General features: G+C 31.7%; 1 protein-coding gene across 1 annotated transcript in view; it reads left to right on the plus strand.

The window, feature by feature from the left end:
• Window positions 1-355: 355 nt before the first annotated feature.
• LOC142541640 (bidirectional sugar transporter SWEET17-like) overlaps window positions 356-21248 on the plus strand; it is a 43281-nt gene continuing 22388 nt past the window's right edge. The window contains exons 1-5 of the mRNA XM_075648127.1: window positions 356-498; window positions 603-639; window positions 727-937; window positions 1682-1843; window positions 11384-11503. Coding sequence (XP_075504242.1) covers window positions 465-498; window positions 603-639; window positions 727-937; window positions 1682-1843; window positions 11384-11503 — 564 coding nt within the window. The 5' untranslated portion in view covers window positions 356-464. The remainder of the gene's footprint in view (window positions 499-602; window positions 640-726; window positions 938-1681; window positions 1844-11383; window positions 11504-21248) is intronic.

The raw sequence follows: 21248 nt of genomic DNA on the forward strand, positions 1-21248 counted from the left end.
CCAATGAATGTTTCGAACATCAAAACTAATTTTTTTTTATTTTTCTCTACACTTTAAGTGCGAGAAAACGGTACTACAACAACATTAACATTTGAAAGGAACAAATTGTTCAAGTGCAATCACTTGGTAACCAAATTTAGTATATGCACTTAAAATAACTGTATTAAAATTTAATGTGTAGATACGAATCACACGTGAAGCATATTATATATAAAATAAACAAGTAAATAAATAAATAAAATCACAAACTTTTCCTCCTTTAATTTATTCACGTTTCTACAACCACTTTTAATCACGACTTATGTTCTCAAAAACATAACAAACAACAGAAATCAACACTAGATTTTTTATTTTTGTCGGTCGGGATTCAATATAAATACATAGCCAAATTAAAACTTCGATTCTATAAAAAATATCAACATTCGATCGTTTTTCTTCTCTCCTTTCTTTTGATTAGGCCAAAAATGGTGGAATTACTTTTGATTGTTGGTGTCATAGGTACATATAAATACACACATAATCTCCAACCCGCATATATATATATATATATATATATATATGTTTGTGTGTTAATTTTAACATTTATTAATAATTTGCTACAGGGAATATAATCTCAGTTCTTATGTTTCTTTCTCCAGTGTAAGTGTTTTTATGATTATATATACAAATTTGATTTAAGTACTTGGTGTGTGTGAAATGGATGGATTAATTGATATGTTGTTTCAGGAAGACATTTTGGAGAATAGTGAAGAACAGATCAACAGAGGAATTTGAGAGCCTTGCATACATTTGCACGCTGTTGAATTCATCTCTTTGGACATACTATGGAATCATAAAGCCTGGAAGTTATCTTGTGGCCACCGTTAATGGCTTCGGGGTGGTGGTTGAGACCGCATACGTCTTTTTGTTTCTTTTATGTGCTCCTCCATTTCAAAAGGTGAGTGGTATTATATCTATAAATTAACAGTTATTAATGTTTCATCCATACTATCTACTTTATATTTTTTTAAAAAAATCACTATCTATTTTATAATAAAATAAGTTTATTGTGAAACAATTTTACGTGTCTATATTCATTAGACTAACCAACTCGATTTATACTTGCAGTGAAAAGTAATATTTTTGACATAAAAAATAATAATTTTTCATGGATCGGTTCAAATAAAATATATGTCTCATAAATTTGATCCATAAGAAATTCTCACAAGAGTTTTTTTGTTTATATATTGGGGTTATTTCAAGTAATTACAAATAAAACGTTCTTCTTTCCGTTTTCATAAAAAAAAATTATAATTTTGTGTAGGTACCATATTTTCTATACTCGTATTATTTTCCATAATTTTCAAAAAGTACAGGATATAGTATTTTTAATTTAATTTTCTATACTCAGATGTTCATTAATTTTCAAAAAGTATTGGATATAACATTTTTAATATTAATCATGATAAATAATTAATTAAAAAATATATTTAATTCGTTTGAAAAATATGTACAAGAAGCGATATGAAATTTACTAATTATACGCGTGAATAACTATATGATTGTTAATGACTTTATTATAGTTTCGTTAATTATGTAATAATTTTTTTATAAATAAAAATAAACACCACATTTCGATAATAATTATTTATTATAAAAAAAAATTAAAATTATTTTGATGGTTAATTTTATTTTTTAACAGGGTAAAACAGGAATTTTGTTTGGGATTCTCAATGTTGGATTTTTAGCAGCTGTATTATGCGTGACATATTTTCTGTTGAATGGGGATATGAGGATTAATGCGACTGGCTACATGGCTTCTGGACTAAATATTGTTATGTATGGTTCTCCTCTTGCAGGCATGGTAAGTATATATGTTTTTTTTTTCTGTTTTCTTTTTTCCCATCCTTTTTTTTCCCTAAAAAATACTATCGAACAAGTAAACAACACAATAATATATAATTTTTTAGGGGTTTTTATGATTTTATTTTAAAATTATCTTCTAATTGATATTATACCTTTTAAATTTTAACTCGAGAGTGTTTTAACTAAAATAATATGGAGGGAATTATGACAAATGGATTTACTGTGAGTTTTTTAAAAAAATTAATATTGTCATCTATATTGAAAGTAAACAAGAGATGATTAGTTGTTGGCTGCAATAATTTTTCTAGTGAGTAGAACGATCGAAACGTGTTGTTTTTTTTTATTTTGATGTTTATGTGACCCAAAGCACATCGGAAGTTATAAATTTTTAGTTTCGACACTCGAAACTTTCTTTGGACGTCGTAACAATTTAAACATCTGTAGGGTGTTTAGAATTGTTACATTTGCGTAAATTACGCTGGACACTGAACCAGTCCGAGAATTAGCAGAGTTGGCCAGACTTTTTGTATATCTCTTCGAACGCATCTCCTTCTTTGATCGTTAAATTTAGTCAATTATCGGAGACTTTGTTTCTTGTTCGGATCGTACTAAAAATCTTAAACAATTTCTGCGTTAAGACTACGACACAAGAATTTCAAAAATTTGGAATCGGTGCGGCGGCAACGAGGCGGCACAGTGGAAGAAACTCACGGCCGAAATATCTTATTTCAAAAGCTTGTGATGGCTGAAGGTATGTTCTTAGGACTATTAAATTTCATTAACAAAAATTCTCAAATTATTATTATATCATATATTAATCAAGTTTTGATAGTATATGATATATATATTGTACATACATATCTTTATATATTCATATAAATTGTATAAATATATATACATACACATTTAATATATGCATAGTTATATTAATTAAAATTAAATATCTATATTTAATTTCTATGATTAATTCTAGACCCCTATAGAATATTTTATTATAATTTTTATAAATTAGTATTCACTACTACTAATATTATTATTTAATTAGTAAATTCAAAATTCACTAAATAAATAATCGTAAACTCATTATAACTACGATCGACGATCTGACATCGCAGATATATCAAGGATACAAGTCTTGTTAATATAATGAAAATCAAAAATTTCGAATATAAAAATTTCCATTTTCCAATTTTGTGAACTCTTTCACCAAAACAGGCATTTTCACTCTCCTTTGTCAATTACCAGTTAAGCTAATTTTCATTTATTAGATCCTATGGAATCAACTTATAAAATCTTTTATAAGCAATATGTTTGATCTTAATCAAACAACAGTTGTCAAATTCAACTTCTTGAACTTTGACTTTCTCAATGGAAACACATAACCCGATAATTATATAATCCTCAATAGTTCAGGGATATATCTATCCGTGGGCTCACATCTACATGTGATTCATAATAACATTTATTCTTATTCAAGCTTATCCTAATTAGCCCTATTCTTTTCATCAATGTCTTGATCAAGAATGTTAGAACTCATTTGTATTGCACCCATCGGATCATGGTAAGAGCGTCTAGTAGAACTTCTCAATTATCCCCTAGGTATCACTGATAATGCCTGCAAAAACTTTAAGTTATGATTAGCTTATAGTATGGTTTCTTCTATTCATATATCCCGATCGAATATGTAACCATTGATATATCGAGATTCCACCCTTGGTTTGTTAAACTTAGGAAACACCTTTCTAAAATGCACATGTTTTACTATGTCCAAAGACCTCTCACCATTAACTCATCAAATCATAAGGATATCTTCACTTGTAGGCAAATGGTGAATCCCCGAATACAATGCATTTGCTCGTACTTATTTCAAAACTACACCCAAATTCGTCATCTGATGACTCTCAAGGTAGTTGGTATATGAATCAAAATGAATGCTAGTAGGTAAAGCCTCTACGTTGTCTCAGATCAAAGGACTAATTATATACAATCATAACCGCGAATTATTCCACTTAGCAAGTTATAACCACTTGGACAGTCTGTGATCACTCATATGTATGGATGGAAATCTCAATATCCTTACCAATGAAACATGACGTTTACATCACAGATTCTAGTCTCAAAATTGAAATTTATCATTATTTTAGGCGGTGACTGATTCGACTAGGAATATGTTTAGAATATATGGTGCACTTCCTAATGAGTTACATCATTTTATGTTGAGAGGCACACCTCATGCCGCTACCTTTTATATATTCAAAGATTGTATCTATACAGTTTGCATGGGTAAATAGATAAAGTAAATATTATAATTGGATAAAATCGTAAAATATTATTAAATTATAGATCGTTTTCACATTAGAGTCAATAAATATCAAGCCACAAGTTGGCTCGCTGGGCAAATACTCTAACAATCTCTCACTTGCCCTATAGCCAACTACCCATAGATATTAGACACATTGCTTAATAATGTTTCTCAAACAATGATCTTAGCAGGGTCTTCGTCAGTGGATCTGAAATGTTACTTGCAGAGACGACTTTCTCTATTAATAGTCTCTTTTTTCCACATCTACCGGATTATATGGAACTTCCCCTGTGACGAACCGTGCCTTAAAATAATAATACTTTAATATTTGAGGAAAAATATTAAAATTTCTTATTAACTAATTTATTATAAATATAACTCGTAAAATAAATAATGGTCACCAATCGTACTAAAATAAAATTTATTATTAGAACTCCATTATCTAAATACCAAAACAATAAAATCCTTAATTTAAAAACATCCATCATTACTTGAAAAAGTCTAATAAAAATCTCAACTTACTTATCACTAAAACCAGTGCAATAAAATTAGAGTAAATATTTTAAAATTGTGCATAATAAAATCTCGTAAGCTACAAGGTTCTCAGGTTTGTACTGCCATTAGCCTGAGCCTGATCACTGGTCATCACCTCCAGCATCCTCAACTAAATCATCTGCATAGACCAAGTCTAATGAGTCTAATAATTCAGCATGCCTAAATAGTAAATAACAAATAATACGTAATAAAAGTCCATTAAATCTCAAAATAGCTCGTACATAGCATAATATAAGCATAAATATGTATAACACGACTTTCTTGTATAAAAACTTACGTAAAATCATATTTCCGTGCTCGTCATCGTAATCTTAAATCATTTTGCGTAAACTTTTATTCAATGCAAGTGGCCCATATTATAATTCGTTTGATCAAACTAAACCACAGTACTGGGCCAGCAGAGATCACCACATCTCTTGGACTGGATGGTTGTAGATGTCCCCGGACACGTTCTCTGGCTTCCAAACCCATAACATAATTTGGCCATAATACAAATCTCATATCTCAAAAATAATTATTTTTCACATCATAATTACATATGAACATCGTGAACCTCATGGGATTGTCCTTGGATATGCTGCCCCTATATACTATAATTTATACCCAAAACAGCGCATAAGGTGCATTTTGAGACATACGACTCTCGAATTAAATAGAACCACTTAGGACATACCAATCGACTCGGGAATCAACCTTAACATACTGCCCTAGGCCCTAGAACATCCCCGAACTATTCCCGAACCTCGTACCATGCATAACAAACCATATCGACACAAGCTGTCCCAAAAGTGATGCTATGGCACCCATGCATTCCGTACTACTTCCTATTGATTCCAACTCGAAACAAAACCCGAACCAAGCCCTAGACTCTACCCTTAGCAATCACTTAAGCCTCCGCTCTAGCCCATAACGCACCAGAACCCATTGAATCCACACAAAATCGTGCATCCTAGTCGCGTCTCTCCATATGCCCGCAAGCTGATGTTCTCGATTCCCTGGTCTAGCTTAACCACAAACCCGATGCCAAACCCGCGGTCGTCACCATATGTGTGCGGTTGTCACCCTATGTCAAGCCCTTACAATTTATATTAATAATTAAGCCTTCCAATTTTTAATTAAGAGGCATACAATTTTAAAATTCTATCCAATTCGAGCTTGTTCGATCTGTTCAATTACGACCTGATAATGCAATCGTGTTCTCTGGTCCAATTGCTGTTTTTGTTTCTGTATTTAATTAAATATCATGTAATTAGATTAATTAATTCATAAAATTAATTATTAAAATATTTTATTTTGAGTGGATGTGTTTAAATTCCTTATTTTCGAATTTTTGCTAAATAAAATGCTTAACATACTTTTATCTATTTCAATAAATTATATGTAGTCCTAAAAATGTTAAAATTTATAAATCCTTTAAAATACTATTTTCTTGACTTAAAATAAAAATATAACTTTAAAATTGTAAAATCTTAATCGTCTCCGTTCTCCTTTCCCGGTTCGGTATCGAATATTCGTCTGAAAAACTAAAACTCTTGAAAACATCTTAAATAAAATAAAATTGCATAACAAAATAAATATTTATTTTAAAAATAATTTAACACATAGCATTCATTGCATAAATTATTCACTAAATAAATTAATTAATTCAATCATGCATGAGGTTTACATGTACTAGTTTTGGGCACTACATCCTCAGTATATGTTTGGATCGCTGATGAGACATAAGTTCTATTGCTTGCGGAATGACACCGGTGTTGTCGCAGTAGACTGGGACTATCTCAACTATTTGAGGAATGATACTCAACACTTGAACGAAATTCCTCGTCCAAACCCCTTCCTTTGCTATAGACGATTCAGCTATGTATTTGGCCTCAATGGTTGAATCCGATGTGGTGTCTTTCTTGGAACTCTTCCAAGAGACAACATCACCGTTAAGCTTGAATACATATCCGGAGGTTGATTTAGAATCATCCACATCTGATTGGAAGCTAGAATCAGTATGTCTTCCACTTTTAATTCACCACTCATTTAAACCACGAACAAATTCTTAGTTTTTTTCAAGTACTTAAGAATGTCATTCACAGCTTTCCAATCCAATGGACCAGGATTCGATTGATATTTGATTGCAACACTCAGTGAAAATGCAATATCAGATCGAATAGATATTATATCGTACATTATACTACCTATTGTAGATGCATATGGAATGCGGCTCATGGTTTCTATCTTTTCATCAATCTTAGGGTACATCGACTTTGATAAAATCACATCATGATCCATTGGGAGATATCTTAGATTTGACTATTTAATAGAGAATCACCTCAGTATGATATCGATATATGTGGACTGGGTGAGACATAGTATCCTCTTTGATCTATCCCTATAGATTTACAATCCCAATACATAGGATGCTTCACCCATATCTTTCATGGAGAATTTACTAGCTAACCATACCTTGGTTGTTTGTAAAATCCGAACATCATTCCCAATAAGTAGCATGTCATCAACATAAAGTACTAGAAATGTCAATGAAATCACAATAACCTTTTTGTATGCACAAGGTTCCTCATGGTTCTTGGCAAAATTAAACTCTTTGATAGTGCTATGAGGTTCTAGCTCCTAGATGCCTGCTTGAGTCCATAGATGGATATCTGAAGTTTGCATACTTTATGCTCACTTCCTACTATGTGAATATTTCGGGTTGACACATGTAAATCTATTCCTCAAGGTCACCATTAAGGAAGACTTTCTTCACATCCATATGTCATATTTCATAGTCATACCATGCTGTTGTAGCTAGCAGTAACCTAAAGGAATGAAAACCAAACTCTTGTACAGCACTGTAAACTTATTTTTAAACATCAGGACTAGAGAAAAGGTTTCCTCATTGTCAACACCTACCTTTGAGTCTATCATTATGCTACCAATCTCGTTTTGAAGATCACTACCTTCCCATCCGCCTCAAGTTTCCTTCTACAAATCTATTTGCATCATATGGGAAGAATTCCGTAAGGTGAATCTACTAAGAACCATACTTGGTTCGAATACATGGAGTCAATTTCGGACTGCATGGCTTTAAGCCATTTAGAAGAACTGACATCAGACAATTCTTATTTGAAATTTCTTGGATCACATCCAAAAATGACGGGCTTAAGACCCTTTCAAATCTCTTATGAGCTTGTGTTTCTTCAACTAGCTGTTGGAGTATGGATTCTTGTATTTCATCAGTGGGTGGTTCCCGAATATATTCGAGTTCTATCATCCCGAGTTTTCTATCTAATAGAAACTCCTTCTCTAAAAAGGTGAGATTCATTGAAACAAACACATGTGTGTCATTGGGTTCATAGAAGTAATATCCAACATAATTCTTTGTGTATCCTACAAAATAGCACATATTGACTCTACTATCCAATTTGTCTCTCACTGTCTGCTTCACGCTTGCATGACATCCCCATATTTTTAAGAAAGAATACTTGGGTGACTTTCCTAGTGATATATTATATATATTGTGTTTTATCCACTGCATTTGTATAGACTTGGTTCAACAAATTTCCGTTATTTCTGATAATACATGATATATATTTTTTACATACACATCTTTACATCTCCAAATAGTATATATATATATATAGACTTACACATCCACATTTAATATATACATAGACATATTAATTAAAATTAAATAACAATTATTTAATTTCTTTGATTAATTCTAGTCCCTCTAGAATATTTTAAGAGAATTTTGTACATATTAGTAGTCACTACTAGAAATAATTTTATTTAATTAGTAAAGTACAATTTACTAAATGAATAATTATGAACTCATTATAATCCCGATAAACACACTACAACAAAACGGCTAACGACAATGTATGGTGTTTTTGAAAGTACATTAAACAACGGATTTTATCTAAGGTCGTTGCTATTATTTGCGACGGATTTTACCGCCGCTAATTGATCACCGTTTGATCACCATCGCTAAACTTAGTGACGGACATCATAACAAACCATCGCTAATTAGCGACAGTTTAACATATCGTCGCTACAATTCGCGAAGGTTTTCCATAAAGTTCGTCGCTAATTTTAGCGACAGTTTTCCATGATGTCCGTCGCTAAATTTTCAGTAAAATAAAAAAAATTTACTTTTAATAAATCTAAAAAAAACTTACAATCTGACTATGCTAACAATATTCATAATCTCTAACACTTAAAAATTTGCCAGAAATTGAAACAAAAAAAATACCCTAAATCGAAACTAAATACGTCTAAGAGAGAAAAATTTTAAGTATTGTGAAGTGGTATGGAAGAAAATGGACCGAAAACGCGATATTTATAGACAATTTGTGACAGTAAAGCAATAGCGACGGTTGATTATTAAACCGTCGCTAATTTAAAAATTGCGACGGTTTTGCTTACAACCGTCACTATGTTTAGCGAGGGTTGTTCAAAACTGTCACAAATTTTAGCGACGGTTTCAGTAAAACCGTCGTTAATTTAAAAATTGCGACGGTTTTGCCTAAAACCTTCACTATATTTAGCAACGGATTTAAAACCGTCGCTAAATGTAGCAACGATTTTAAGCAAAACCGTCGCAATTTTTTAATTAGCGGCGGTTTTTCTGAAACCGTCGTTACATTTAGCGACGGTTTTTTAATTTAAAAGAACAATTGTTGTTTGTCCAAAAAACATGCTAATCGACAATATTTTTCTAAAAATCGTTGTCTTTTGCTTAAAAAAACGCACATACGACAACGATTTACACTAAAACCGTTGTTAAAAAGCATACGACAACGGTTTTAGTGTTAAAACCGTTGTCGTATGTGCGTTGTTGAATGACAATTTTCTTGTAGTGACGATCTGATATCGCTGATGTATCAAGGATATAAGTCTTATTCAAATAATGAAAATTAAAAATTTCGAAAATCAAAATTTCTATTTTTGAAAGCTGTCGATTTTGTGAACTCCTTCACAAAAATAAGAAGTTACACACTTTTTTTTCCATTTCTTTCATCATATGGAATCAACTTATAAATTCTTTTATACACATTCTGATTGATTTTCATCAAACTACAGTTGTCAAATTTAATTCCTTGAACTTTGACTATCTCAACGGAAACACAAAATCCGATACTTGTGTGACCTCAGTGGTTCAAGAATACAACTATCCATGAATTCGCATATCCATGTGATTCAGAACAACATTAATTCTTATTCGACCTTATCCTAATTAGCCATATTTTTTTTATCAACACCTTCATAAATCCATTATGACAAATGGATTTACTGTCAGCTTTTAAAAAAAAATATTGTCACCTATATTGAAAATACATAAGATATGATTATTTGTTGGCTGCAATAACTTCTCTAGTGAGTAGAGTAATCAAAATATAGTGTTTGAGCTTTACCGTTTAAAATATTTGAATTGTACCGTTATTACCAGCTATAATTTTTATAAATCTGCAAGTGCTTGGTCCTATAATTGATAACAAGATTGATTTTGTATGATTGCAAGAAATGCAAATATTGGGGAGCGAGATTGTTTAGTACAATAATTGTTTCTGTTAGGTAGAGCAATCGAAATATGACGCACGCTTGAGATGTTATACTATTTAAAATATTTGAGTTGCACCGTTACCATTAACTATCACTTTTCATAAACCGAGAAACATTCGATCTTGTATTTTATATATATATATATATATATATCAGTTTTGATATGCTGCACACCTACCGTGCACACCTATGTGAGCACCGATGAGGTATCACTCACCTATTGGATGCGCAATTTTTCTATATTTCATCACATCCAATGGGTGAGTGACACCTCATCGGTGCTCACATAGGTGTGCACGGTAGGTGTGCAGCATATCAAAACTTTATATATATATATATATATATATATATAAAAGATGAGCATATATACTTCCCCTAAAATATTATTTCTTGTGAACAAACACCATGTAGTTTAAGAATGTGTGTGTGATATTCTTTTTTTGAGGTCACGTATGCATGATATTTTTGATATCATATGAAGTATTTAAAAATTATTTTTTAGAAAAAGAAAGAGTTTCCAAAAACAATTAATCATTATATCGTAGCATATTTTAGAATCTCTGAGTTTATTTCAAGAAATAACATAAGATATATAAAACATGGTAATGTGTGATAATGAGAGCCAAATAACTACTCAATTTTATTGAATTACGATTATTCAAGTTTAGCGTGAAAAAGAAGAAATTTGATTTTCAAGGGACAAGTACTGTTTGTTATGAATTGTAATCATGTTTCAATTTTCTGTTCGATACAGTTAAAATTAAATTAGTCATATTCCTTAAAGATTAAGCATTTAGACGAGGCTAAAATTTAGGTTCCACCCCGCATTTTCTGATTTTTTTGAATTGTAGTCAATTTTTATTGTGATTGTTGATGTGACAATATATATGTCAGTGTCACATCAGCTTTGCATTGGTGCTACATCAACGTTACGTTGAAAAAAATGACTAAAATTACAAAAAATAATATATGCGGATTAAAACTAAAATTTGACAATAAAAATGATCAAAACTGCACAAAGACAAAAGTAACAGACAAAAAATACAAATTTTCATTTATAAATATATGTATATAACACACTGATGATTAATTGAGGAAGAAATTAATATATTATATTACATTTTGCAGAAGAGGGTGGTGATGACGAAAAGTGTGGAATACATGCCCTTTTTTCTCTCGTTTTTCATTTTCTTGAATGGAGGGATTTGGACTTTTTATGCCGTTCTTGCGCAAGATTGGTTTCTCGGAGTAAGTTTTCTATTATGTTTTCTACATGCAGATGAATCATCTATGGTCAAAATGGCATAGAAATCTTTGGACATATACGTAGGGTTGAGTTGTCTCGTATGATCATATTGATAGCTAGGATTAAAACTTGATTCCGATTTCTCGAAAATGATAATAATTAGCTAGGCCAGCTTAAAACACATCATTAACATTTAAAATATGGCATAATCACAGAAATTGATCCCACATTTTTATTTGAACTAATTATTTTTATTTTACCTATACCATTTTTAGCCAATCAAACAAGAAAAATAATAAATTATCCCTTTTTTCTTCCGTAGGATCCTCTCGAATAGACATAGAGAACAAAATAACTATAAAGATTGTAAAAATGATCTTCTAGAAGGATGATTTAGAAATCGATTTGTTTTGTTTATATTTAAATAAAAAGTTGACATATATGAGTAGAATTTTGTTCATTTTGAACACGTCTTAGATCTACGAATTGATTCATCTTCCATAAAAGAACAGTTGAAGTTTCCAAGTATGTTTCCGAGTTTAGTTACATATCATCACTTGGTTTTAAGTTTAATTGATCGGCGGGCTCAACATATAAAAATGTTTTGAAAATTGATATTGCGGAGAGTTTTTTCATTTATAATATTTTTAAATGAAGGAAAGCTTTTTTCTTTTTTCAATGTATATATAACTTTATTTATTGATTTTTGTTTAAGCTACCCCGAGCGAGTTGAGCCCGATCGACACATTACGAGGGAGCTCCCAGCCCCTCTGATTTTAAATAAATCAAACTTTTTTTCTGGTTGGTTTTGGGTGTGAAAAGAGTGGTCTTCAATGGGCTAAGTAAAGTGTGGCATTATAAAAAAATGGAGGCCAAGACTCAAGATCGGTCCATTAACATACAGTTGAAATATGCAAGATTTATTTATATATCATATACGAAATTATTTTTTGAAACGTCTTGAAAACCAAAAAAAAAATAGGAGATATTATTTTGTTTGTAGACAGCTGGGTAGGGTCGTAGAGGTCAGATGAGCAACCTTTAGTGCCAAAGGGGAGTTTCTTTAATTTGAGAGGAACCAAGACGGTATTTTATTTATGAGAGCTTCTGGTAAGCATTTCTTGCTTTCTGGTTGACTGGAAGTATTTTGCGGTATTCGTGAAAATCGACTTTTGTTAAAAGTTTTATAACTTTTATCCAATAAGCTAGAAAGAAAATTAAGATTTTTTTTCTTTTTCTATTTTTTTGTTAATAATTTATTGTTACAATTTGACATTTAATCTTTAAAAAATTTATCATATTTTACAATTATTATCAATTTTTATAAATATTTTTAGATTTTTTTTAAAATATTAATTTTTTTATATATGAGTTTTTAAAAATTTCAAATGAAAATCATAAAATTCAAAATCACAATTTATTATAAGAATTTTATATTTTAAAAATATTTTTTATAATTTACATTTTCATTTTTTTTTACATATTTTGGACATCTATACAAATTTTTTCATTTGTTTTTTCATTAAATCTTAAAGCATTCATCTTTTAAAAAGTGTTAGGTTAAGCGTGCATGAATGAGAGAAGTCACGAGAGGAGTGCCCTCCAGGAAATTTCTCATGCATCAAGTTGTTGACGTTGCACCGCTTAATATAGTTGTTTAGGTGGGCCCGTAAAAGAGTGATGTAAGATTTTGACGGATAATATTGTCTTTGATGTGGACAAGGCCGATGGTAGAGAAAGAGTAATGCTAATCTCAAATAAACATGAGACAACACCAGCATATAGATACGCACCTCACCGGACTCATGGGCCTAACAACCAGACCTATTAGCACACAAGTAGATGCACTCTGCACTGCCACAAATATAAGGAAATAAAGTAACACCTTGGCTAACAGCTGCGCATCTTCTGTTCTTGTGGTAAGCATTTGATCCTAACAATTGGTATCAGAGCGAGGTCATGGGTTCAATCAAGTCTCGAAAGAAGCATATTTATATACTTTTTTGGAGGAATCTTAGGTTAAGCATACATTAGTGAGAGTAGTACCGAGATGAGTGACCTCTTGAGAAGTTCTTACGCGTTAAGATACCGACGTTGCACCGCTTAATCTGGTTGGCTCGACTGGCCATAAAAGAGTGGCACTATAGCTTAACTGGTAATACTATCTCGGCTGAGATAGAGCCGACAGTAGAAAAATGATATAATTGATCTCTAAAGGATATGAGACAACACATCAGATAGACATCTACCTCCCTGGGTTCATGGGCTTAACAACCCAACCCATTAGCATCTGAGTAGATGCACTCTGCGCTGCCACAAGTATACAAAATTAAAGTTACTCATTGGTTAACAACTATATTTTTTGGTCTTGTGGTAAGTGCTTGATCCTAATAAAAAGATAAATTAATTTTGATAGAAATATTCAAAACTTAATAATAATTTTATAAATATATTGATGACATGGTGTGAATACCAAATTTAGATAATTATAAAAGAAAAATATTATGTAGTTGAAAAATATTGTTGTAATTTTACAAAAAAAATTAAGCTTCAAATCAATTTTTCTTCAAGTATTCAAACTTTAGCTTGTATCTAATTTAGTATTTTTTTTTCCAAATACTCTCTACTTTTTATTCTCACCTACTTTCAATATATCACTTTTAAATAAACAAAATCTCTCTCAAACACACACTAAAACCCATAAAAATTAAAGCCAACAACCCCACAAATTTTTTTTTAACATATATGATGAACATGAGTGTTGCCGAGTATGTAAAGGTCAAGATTGTTAGTTGTTGATCTGATCGTATATCTAGATTAATAATTGATCTGACAGGCATTCTACTAGCCACGATTAAAACGTGAAGTCATTGTGCCTTGATTCAGGTCGTTTAGGGAGACATCTGATCGGATTGGAAACTCAAAATTATAATGAATAGTTTATATGAGTTTAAAGTTCAACTTATACGAGTGTTCAAGTGTTAGAGTATGTTTTTCTTTACTTAATGGACAACTGAAATTTAAAATTTTAGTTTTGATGTTCACAACGTTTATTTGGCGTCATATGATTTAATAAACATTAATAGAGTGTTTAGTTTAATTTACCGTTGCCTATATAACGTCAGCACCAACTATAACAGGTTTTAGTTTGAAATAGCTTTTCTTGTAAATCCCTACTGACGGATCTCCTCCTTTCTTCGATCAGCTGAACAAGTCCACGATCACATACTGGATCTCTCGTAAAGATCGCACTAGAGATCTTAACGAAATTTGTGTTGAGATTGTATCGTACAAATTTCAGAAATCTGGTGGCGGTGTGGTGACATTTGGACGGTGGCGGTGTGGAAGGAAGGGGCCGATAATTTTCTGTTCCAAAAATAGGTTTGGCCTAAATTTGCTTAGTGAGAAAGAGAGAGAAATTTTGTGGACAAAATTAGCTTGCAAAAAAGTTATGTTACCTCATATAACCCTTAATGAAATATTTATATGTTTTAACTCCTGATCTAATTAAGATCCTACTTGAATCAAGATACCCTAATTTCATTATTTAAAATATCTCAAGTATGTATTTTCTACTTTTGAAAATACAATGCTTAATTAAATCATTATCAACTTGTGATAATATAATATATTATATTCATATATCCATATACATATATATTTATATATTTAAATTAAATAATTTTTATTAATTACTCACTTAATTAATTTATTCTAGATTCTTCTATAATGTTTCATGAGAATTTTGCACTTAGTAGTCATTACTACTAAAATTATTATTTAATTAGTAGATTCTAAATTTACTAAATAAATAATTGTTAACTCGTTAAAACATCGATCGATTATCACAAAACGCCGATGTATCGAGGATAAAAATATTGATCTCTTAATGAAAAAGAAGAAATTTCATTGATCTATTTTTTCCAGTTGCAATTTTGTGAACTCTTCCTTAAAACAAGCAATTCCACTCTCCCACTAAATTAGCTATTAAGCTAACTTTCACATCTTCCATGATATGCAATCAACTTATAAAATATTTTATAAGCAATCTGTTTGATCTCCATAAAACTACAGTTGTCGAATTCAATTACTTGAACTTGACTATCTAAACAGGAAAACAGAATCCAATACTTGTGTAACCCCAATGGTTCAGGGATACAGTTAGCCGTGTGTTCATAACTTCATGTTATTAAAAATAACATTTATTCTTATTCGGGCTTGCACTAATTAGCCTCATTATTTTCATCATCCCCTTGATCAAGAACGTTAGAGCTGAAATCTGATTGCACCCATAAGATCATCATAAGAGCGTTTAGTAGCATTGGCATATGATCGCGTATATGTCATCGATAGTGCCTGCAAGAACATTAAGTTATGGTTAGCATACAGTACGGTCCCTTCAACTCATATATCCAGATCGAATCTATGACCAATGGTGTATCGAGTTGCATATATCCAGTTGCAAATTAATTCGATAACGATGTGATATATTATTGAGTAATAACAGTGACATGATATGTGCAACTGAAGAAACACCTTTCCAAAATATATATTTGTTACTCTTGCTAAAGATTATTGCACTATTAACTCGTCAAATCACATAAGTTATATTTACCCGTTGGCGGACTGTGAATGCCTGACTACTCTATATTGGCTCTTACGTATTTCAAAACTACACCTAATCTCGTCATCTGATGATCTTCAATGGAGTCGGTAAAATAGTCAAAGTACATGCTAGTACGTAAAACCTCTAAGTTATCTCGGGTAAAAAGATTAATGATCTACAACCATAACCACAAACTATTTCACTCGATAAGAGATAACCAATTGGACACTCCGATGGAGGATTGTTTAGTGCATCATCAAATGATCAGGCATCTTAATAAATTTACTTCTCTATGTCCTTACAAATGCATGGCATTTACATCACTGATGTTACTCTCAAGCTCAAGGGAATTTTATCCTTATTTTAGGGGGCTGAATCAACTAGGAACCTATTTAAAATATATGGCACGCTTCTTAACGAGTTTCATGATCTTAATTTGAGAGGCAAACCTCACAATACCTATAGAATTGTGGGGACCCGGACGCTAATCATTCTCTTAATCATCATTTGGGACAATTTAATCAATTATAATAAACATGGTCTCAATTTTTTTCTTTTTAAAATACAGTATTATATGCGGAACGTAATGGAATACATTCTAATATACATGTCAGTATTAAAGTACAAGTCTTGTACTATATACAATCATTCAAACTAAGGTTTAACAACTAAATATCAAGTGTCCAAACCCTATCTCTAATCAAGGTCCGAAGTCTCCACTCTAATCCCGATCTCTCTTTATCTCCTCGACCCCGATCATGTCCCACCTGTTGCCATGCACACATACAAACACGACAATAGCCGGATAACTCCGGTGAGAATAAAATCCCAGTTTAAATCAATAAAACATGCAATCATATAACCAATGTAAAAGCATGTAACAACTATCAGTAATATGTATCAAATCTGAAAACATAATCAATATAAAACTGTCAATCAGACTCGTGACTCCACGTCTCATACTAGACTCAATCCTAGTCTAGGGATCCCAGTTTCCAGATGTTGGCATTCCTATATCGAATTCAGTAATAGAAGAAACTCCAATTCTATTCAATCGATATAACCAAACATCCGGTGTCTTGACCTATCCATCACAGACTGTGGCACTATCGCCAATTTACTATCTTGTGACAAGGTGCAATGTGCCAGTGACGATTCCATCACCATCGGCACTTATGTCACAAGATTACTCGTCTAATACTCATCTAATACATGCTTCTATAAATCAATAGAACAAGCATATCAATTCAAATCATTGTAAATAATAACAATAAGTATGTGATTTAGGGAAACTCAAGTATATCCTACTCGAGTCGTTCTCCCAGAACCACATTGACTTATACCTTTCGTTCGTAGTCTCGGTCTGAAGAAATGGGAAGTTCTGAATTCAAGACTGTCTCTGTCAATCTGAAATGACATATCGAGAATAGCAATATCAACATTCCATTCCCAATTCAATACTAACTCCGATCAATCTGAATCTAATTCAAAATCAACGGCATAACGGCACAATCCCGATATTCCCGTCAATACAATATCAACAGATATCAATTACAAATCAAAACTAATATATGATACAATCCATAATCAATCAATAATCCAAATCTGTCCAATTTCTAATCAATATAATCAGAAAATTATAACAATTTCATAATCAATCTGTTATTTGATCTGACTTCGATTCTACGATGTCTAATATTTCCAGAACACATAATAATGATCAAATAATAATTCTTCCAACATCATAATTTCAAATGATAACAGAACCTAATAAAACTTACGTCCAGTTGTAGCTGTCGATGAGAGGAGCACAGAACTGTGTTCGGATTCAAATTCTGATAAACGGATCTTGCACAATAAATTTCTAGGCTTTGAGGAAATTTGAGAGAATAGCTATGGAATTCATTCGGTTCTTGCTGGAGTCTGAAGAAGGAAATGATATTTGACATATCAAGTTGCATAAGAAAGCCAAGTGTCCCATTCAATCCAATTAATTGCACTTTAGCCCCTGAAACTTCACTATTTGCAATTTGGTCCTCACAATTTTTTTTAATTCAATTTCAATCCTCAACATTCCAAAATCATAAATTAAATAATCTCGGATTAAAATGATAAAATCTCGGGTCTTACAAGAATATTCAAGAACTTTTATTTATGAAACTTGCATGAGTATACAGATAAATTAAATGTCATTGTTGGAACATTTAAATTTTAGTGTTAACAAATGATTTAAGGGAAAACTGATGTAAGTTAAACTGAATTAGACTATCTGAGTCATCTGAACCAAACGAAACTAACTATTTCCATGAGCTAAAACAAGTTTAACTAATCTAGACTGGTAAAAGCAAAACTGACTCGGACCAATACTGAATTATATCAAACCACGTTTTGAAAATTTACTAGTTTAGAGATCTTTATTATTTCTCAAGAACATTAGTTTACACTAGATTGTTTAACTGATTATCGAATATGTTTTTCCTTACTTTGCTGACGGAGTTTAATCAGACCACACTAAAATTTTGTACGGTTGTAAGAGAATGATGAAATGGACAAAACACATTAACAACTATCATTATTTGGAGTAGATCTTTTTTGAAGTTTGTGACCATTATAGCTTGAATTATATAAATAGAGTTGCAGATCAATTGAACAAAAAAGGGAAAAACCTACAGAACAAAAGATTACATAGACAAACATTTGATTCAAGCTTTCAAGCTTACGAATAAAACTAGTCATACACTCAAGCACACTTTACATAGTTGCATATGATCATTAAGGGTCATCAAGTGCTAGGAAGATTTTTTGTAATTAATTGCATTCGAGAACAGTTTGTATACCTTTTCTTCGTTCAGTTGAGTAGACGAGGGGTTTCAGATTGACAGTGTTATGTCCAAATTGAATTTGGTTTTGTAAATTGCCCGTAAAGATCAAAGCTTTCTAGTGTGAGCCTTCCAAAAAGGAAAAATGGGTGTGACATATGAGTTTAAGTTCTCCGAACATTCAGAAACAAAAGTTTCATACATTTTATTTTAGGTTTACCATTCGATTTATATAGTCAGGCCATTAATTGAACTGTTCTATTCTAATATGTCAGTATAGCTTCTTTCCGCATATATTTTTGTTAGCAAACTGAGACTGATAATCGAGAATACCAAGTTAAATTTCTAACTAGATATAATTATTATTGAAAAAAGAAATTTTAGGAAGTTTTTAGTCAACCCCCTTCTAAACATTTCAATCGACCCTATCAAGTGGTATCAGAGACGGCTTATTCTCGTTTCTGAACATTTTCTGAAATGGCTTCAATCAACAAGATCTCAATGTTCTCACAGAAGCATTTGATGATTGAAAGATAAGGATGCAGGTTCATTTAGTTTCACAGGATGATGATGTGGTACATCATTACTGATGGATCACTGACAATTCTGAAAGCAAAAAAAATATTATTGCTAGAACTAACTGGGAACTTCAAAAAATTGATAATCCTAGGGATGAATCTAGGATGAATGGACAAACAATAATAAGAAGAAAGCTAAAATCGATAATGTGGCTAAAAACATGATGTATAGAAATTTTGACAAGAATATTTTCTGCAAGATCAAGATGTGCAAGACAACAAAAGAAATTTGAGAAAAACTGATTTAGTTGTGCGGGGGTAATGAAAAAACAAAAGAAAACAAACTTTCTGTTGCTACACAAAGTTTGATAGCATCAAGATAAAATAAGGAGAATCAATGTTTGAATTTGATGAACGAATAAACAATATTATCATTGAACTGAGTGCAATTGGAAAAGTGTACAATAACCGAGAAGTAATTTTGAAAGTAATGCGTGGATTGCCCAAAGAGTGAGATTTGAATACAATGGCTATATGAGAATCAAAAGATTTAAAGAAGCTGGAACTACATGATCTATTCACATATCTAAAAGCTTATGAATTTGAGTTGCAAACTAGAGAGGATGATCAATCTACCTCTCAATTGACAAAGGACTTAACTGTAGTGAATCTAGAACCATCAATTTTGAATGAGAAGGCAACCAAGAAGTTGAGTATTGATGTCATGTCACTGTTTGTGAAGAATTTTGGCAAGTTTCTAAGGAAGAATCATGGAAATTTTAAAGGCTCTCACCAAAAAATCTTATCTGAAGAGGGAATCAACTTGTGATTCCAACGCTTGTTTCAAATGTGGCAAAATTGGATATTTTATAGCTGATTATACCAAACCAAAAAAGAATTACAAGAGATCGGTTGAGAAGGACAATAAGTCTTCAGACAGAAGTGGATCCAAAGATGAAAAAAAGTCTTTAACAAAAAGCATAGGTTGTTGGTGGCAAAGGAAAACAAATCAAAGTGGGATGACTCTGACAGTGAATCATCTGAGTCAGAAAGCTCAAGTAGTTCGAGTGATAATGAGAAAGTGAAGTGCTTGATGGAAAATGATGCTAAGCTAGAATCTACTAGTGAACAAGTATTCGATTTTAGCTCAACTGATTTCGCAAAAGATGATCTTGTCACTGCATTTCATGAGATGGTAAATGAGTACCAAAAACTTTCTCTCTCATTTGAGGAAGTTAAAGCTAAGAAAAATGATCTCCTAGACAACGAAACTGAACCTGACTTGGAACAATCTAGTGAGATGTTGAGTCTAAAAGCATAGATTGTCAAGCTTAAAACTGAGAATGACAGGGCCCTAGATAAAAATAAGAAGTTAAAATCTGAGAATACGAAGCTAATTGAACAAGTTTCATCTTGGAACAAGTCTTCAGTTTCCTTAACTGAAATTCAAGAGTCGCAAAAATAATTTGGAGACAAAACTTGTATTAACAACAATGAAAGCATTTATAACTCTATTACTCAACCGAAGCTAAACATGTGAAAAGGGAAGTACATTCACTTTGTGAGATCTAGTTTGGTATATGAACATAATGAACCAATTCCTCAAGTTGCAAATCCTAATGACGTTTTGTGTAAAGGTAGAAAAGTTGGTGTTGATTACGTTAATGAGAGTTCCAATGCTAAGCCAAACTGGAAGCCTAACCAACCCAGTCTAGCTAAGCATAACTCGATGAAAGGTGAGCCTAACTGATACCTTAATAGCAAATCTGTTTAGAAAAAATACAAGCAAATAAATGAAGTTGTA

The sequence above is a fragment of the Primulina tabacum genome, chromosome 4, assembly GCF_025594145.1.
Source record: "Primulina tabacum isolate GXHZ01 chromosome 4, ASM2559414v2, whole genome shotgun sequence".
Classification (NCBI taxonomy): Eukaryota; Viridiplantae; Streptophyta; class Magnoliopsida; order Lamiales; family Gesneriaceae; genus Primulina; species Primulina tabacum.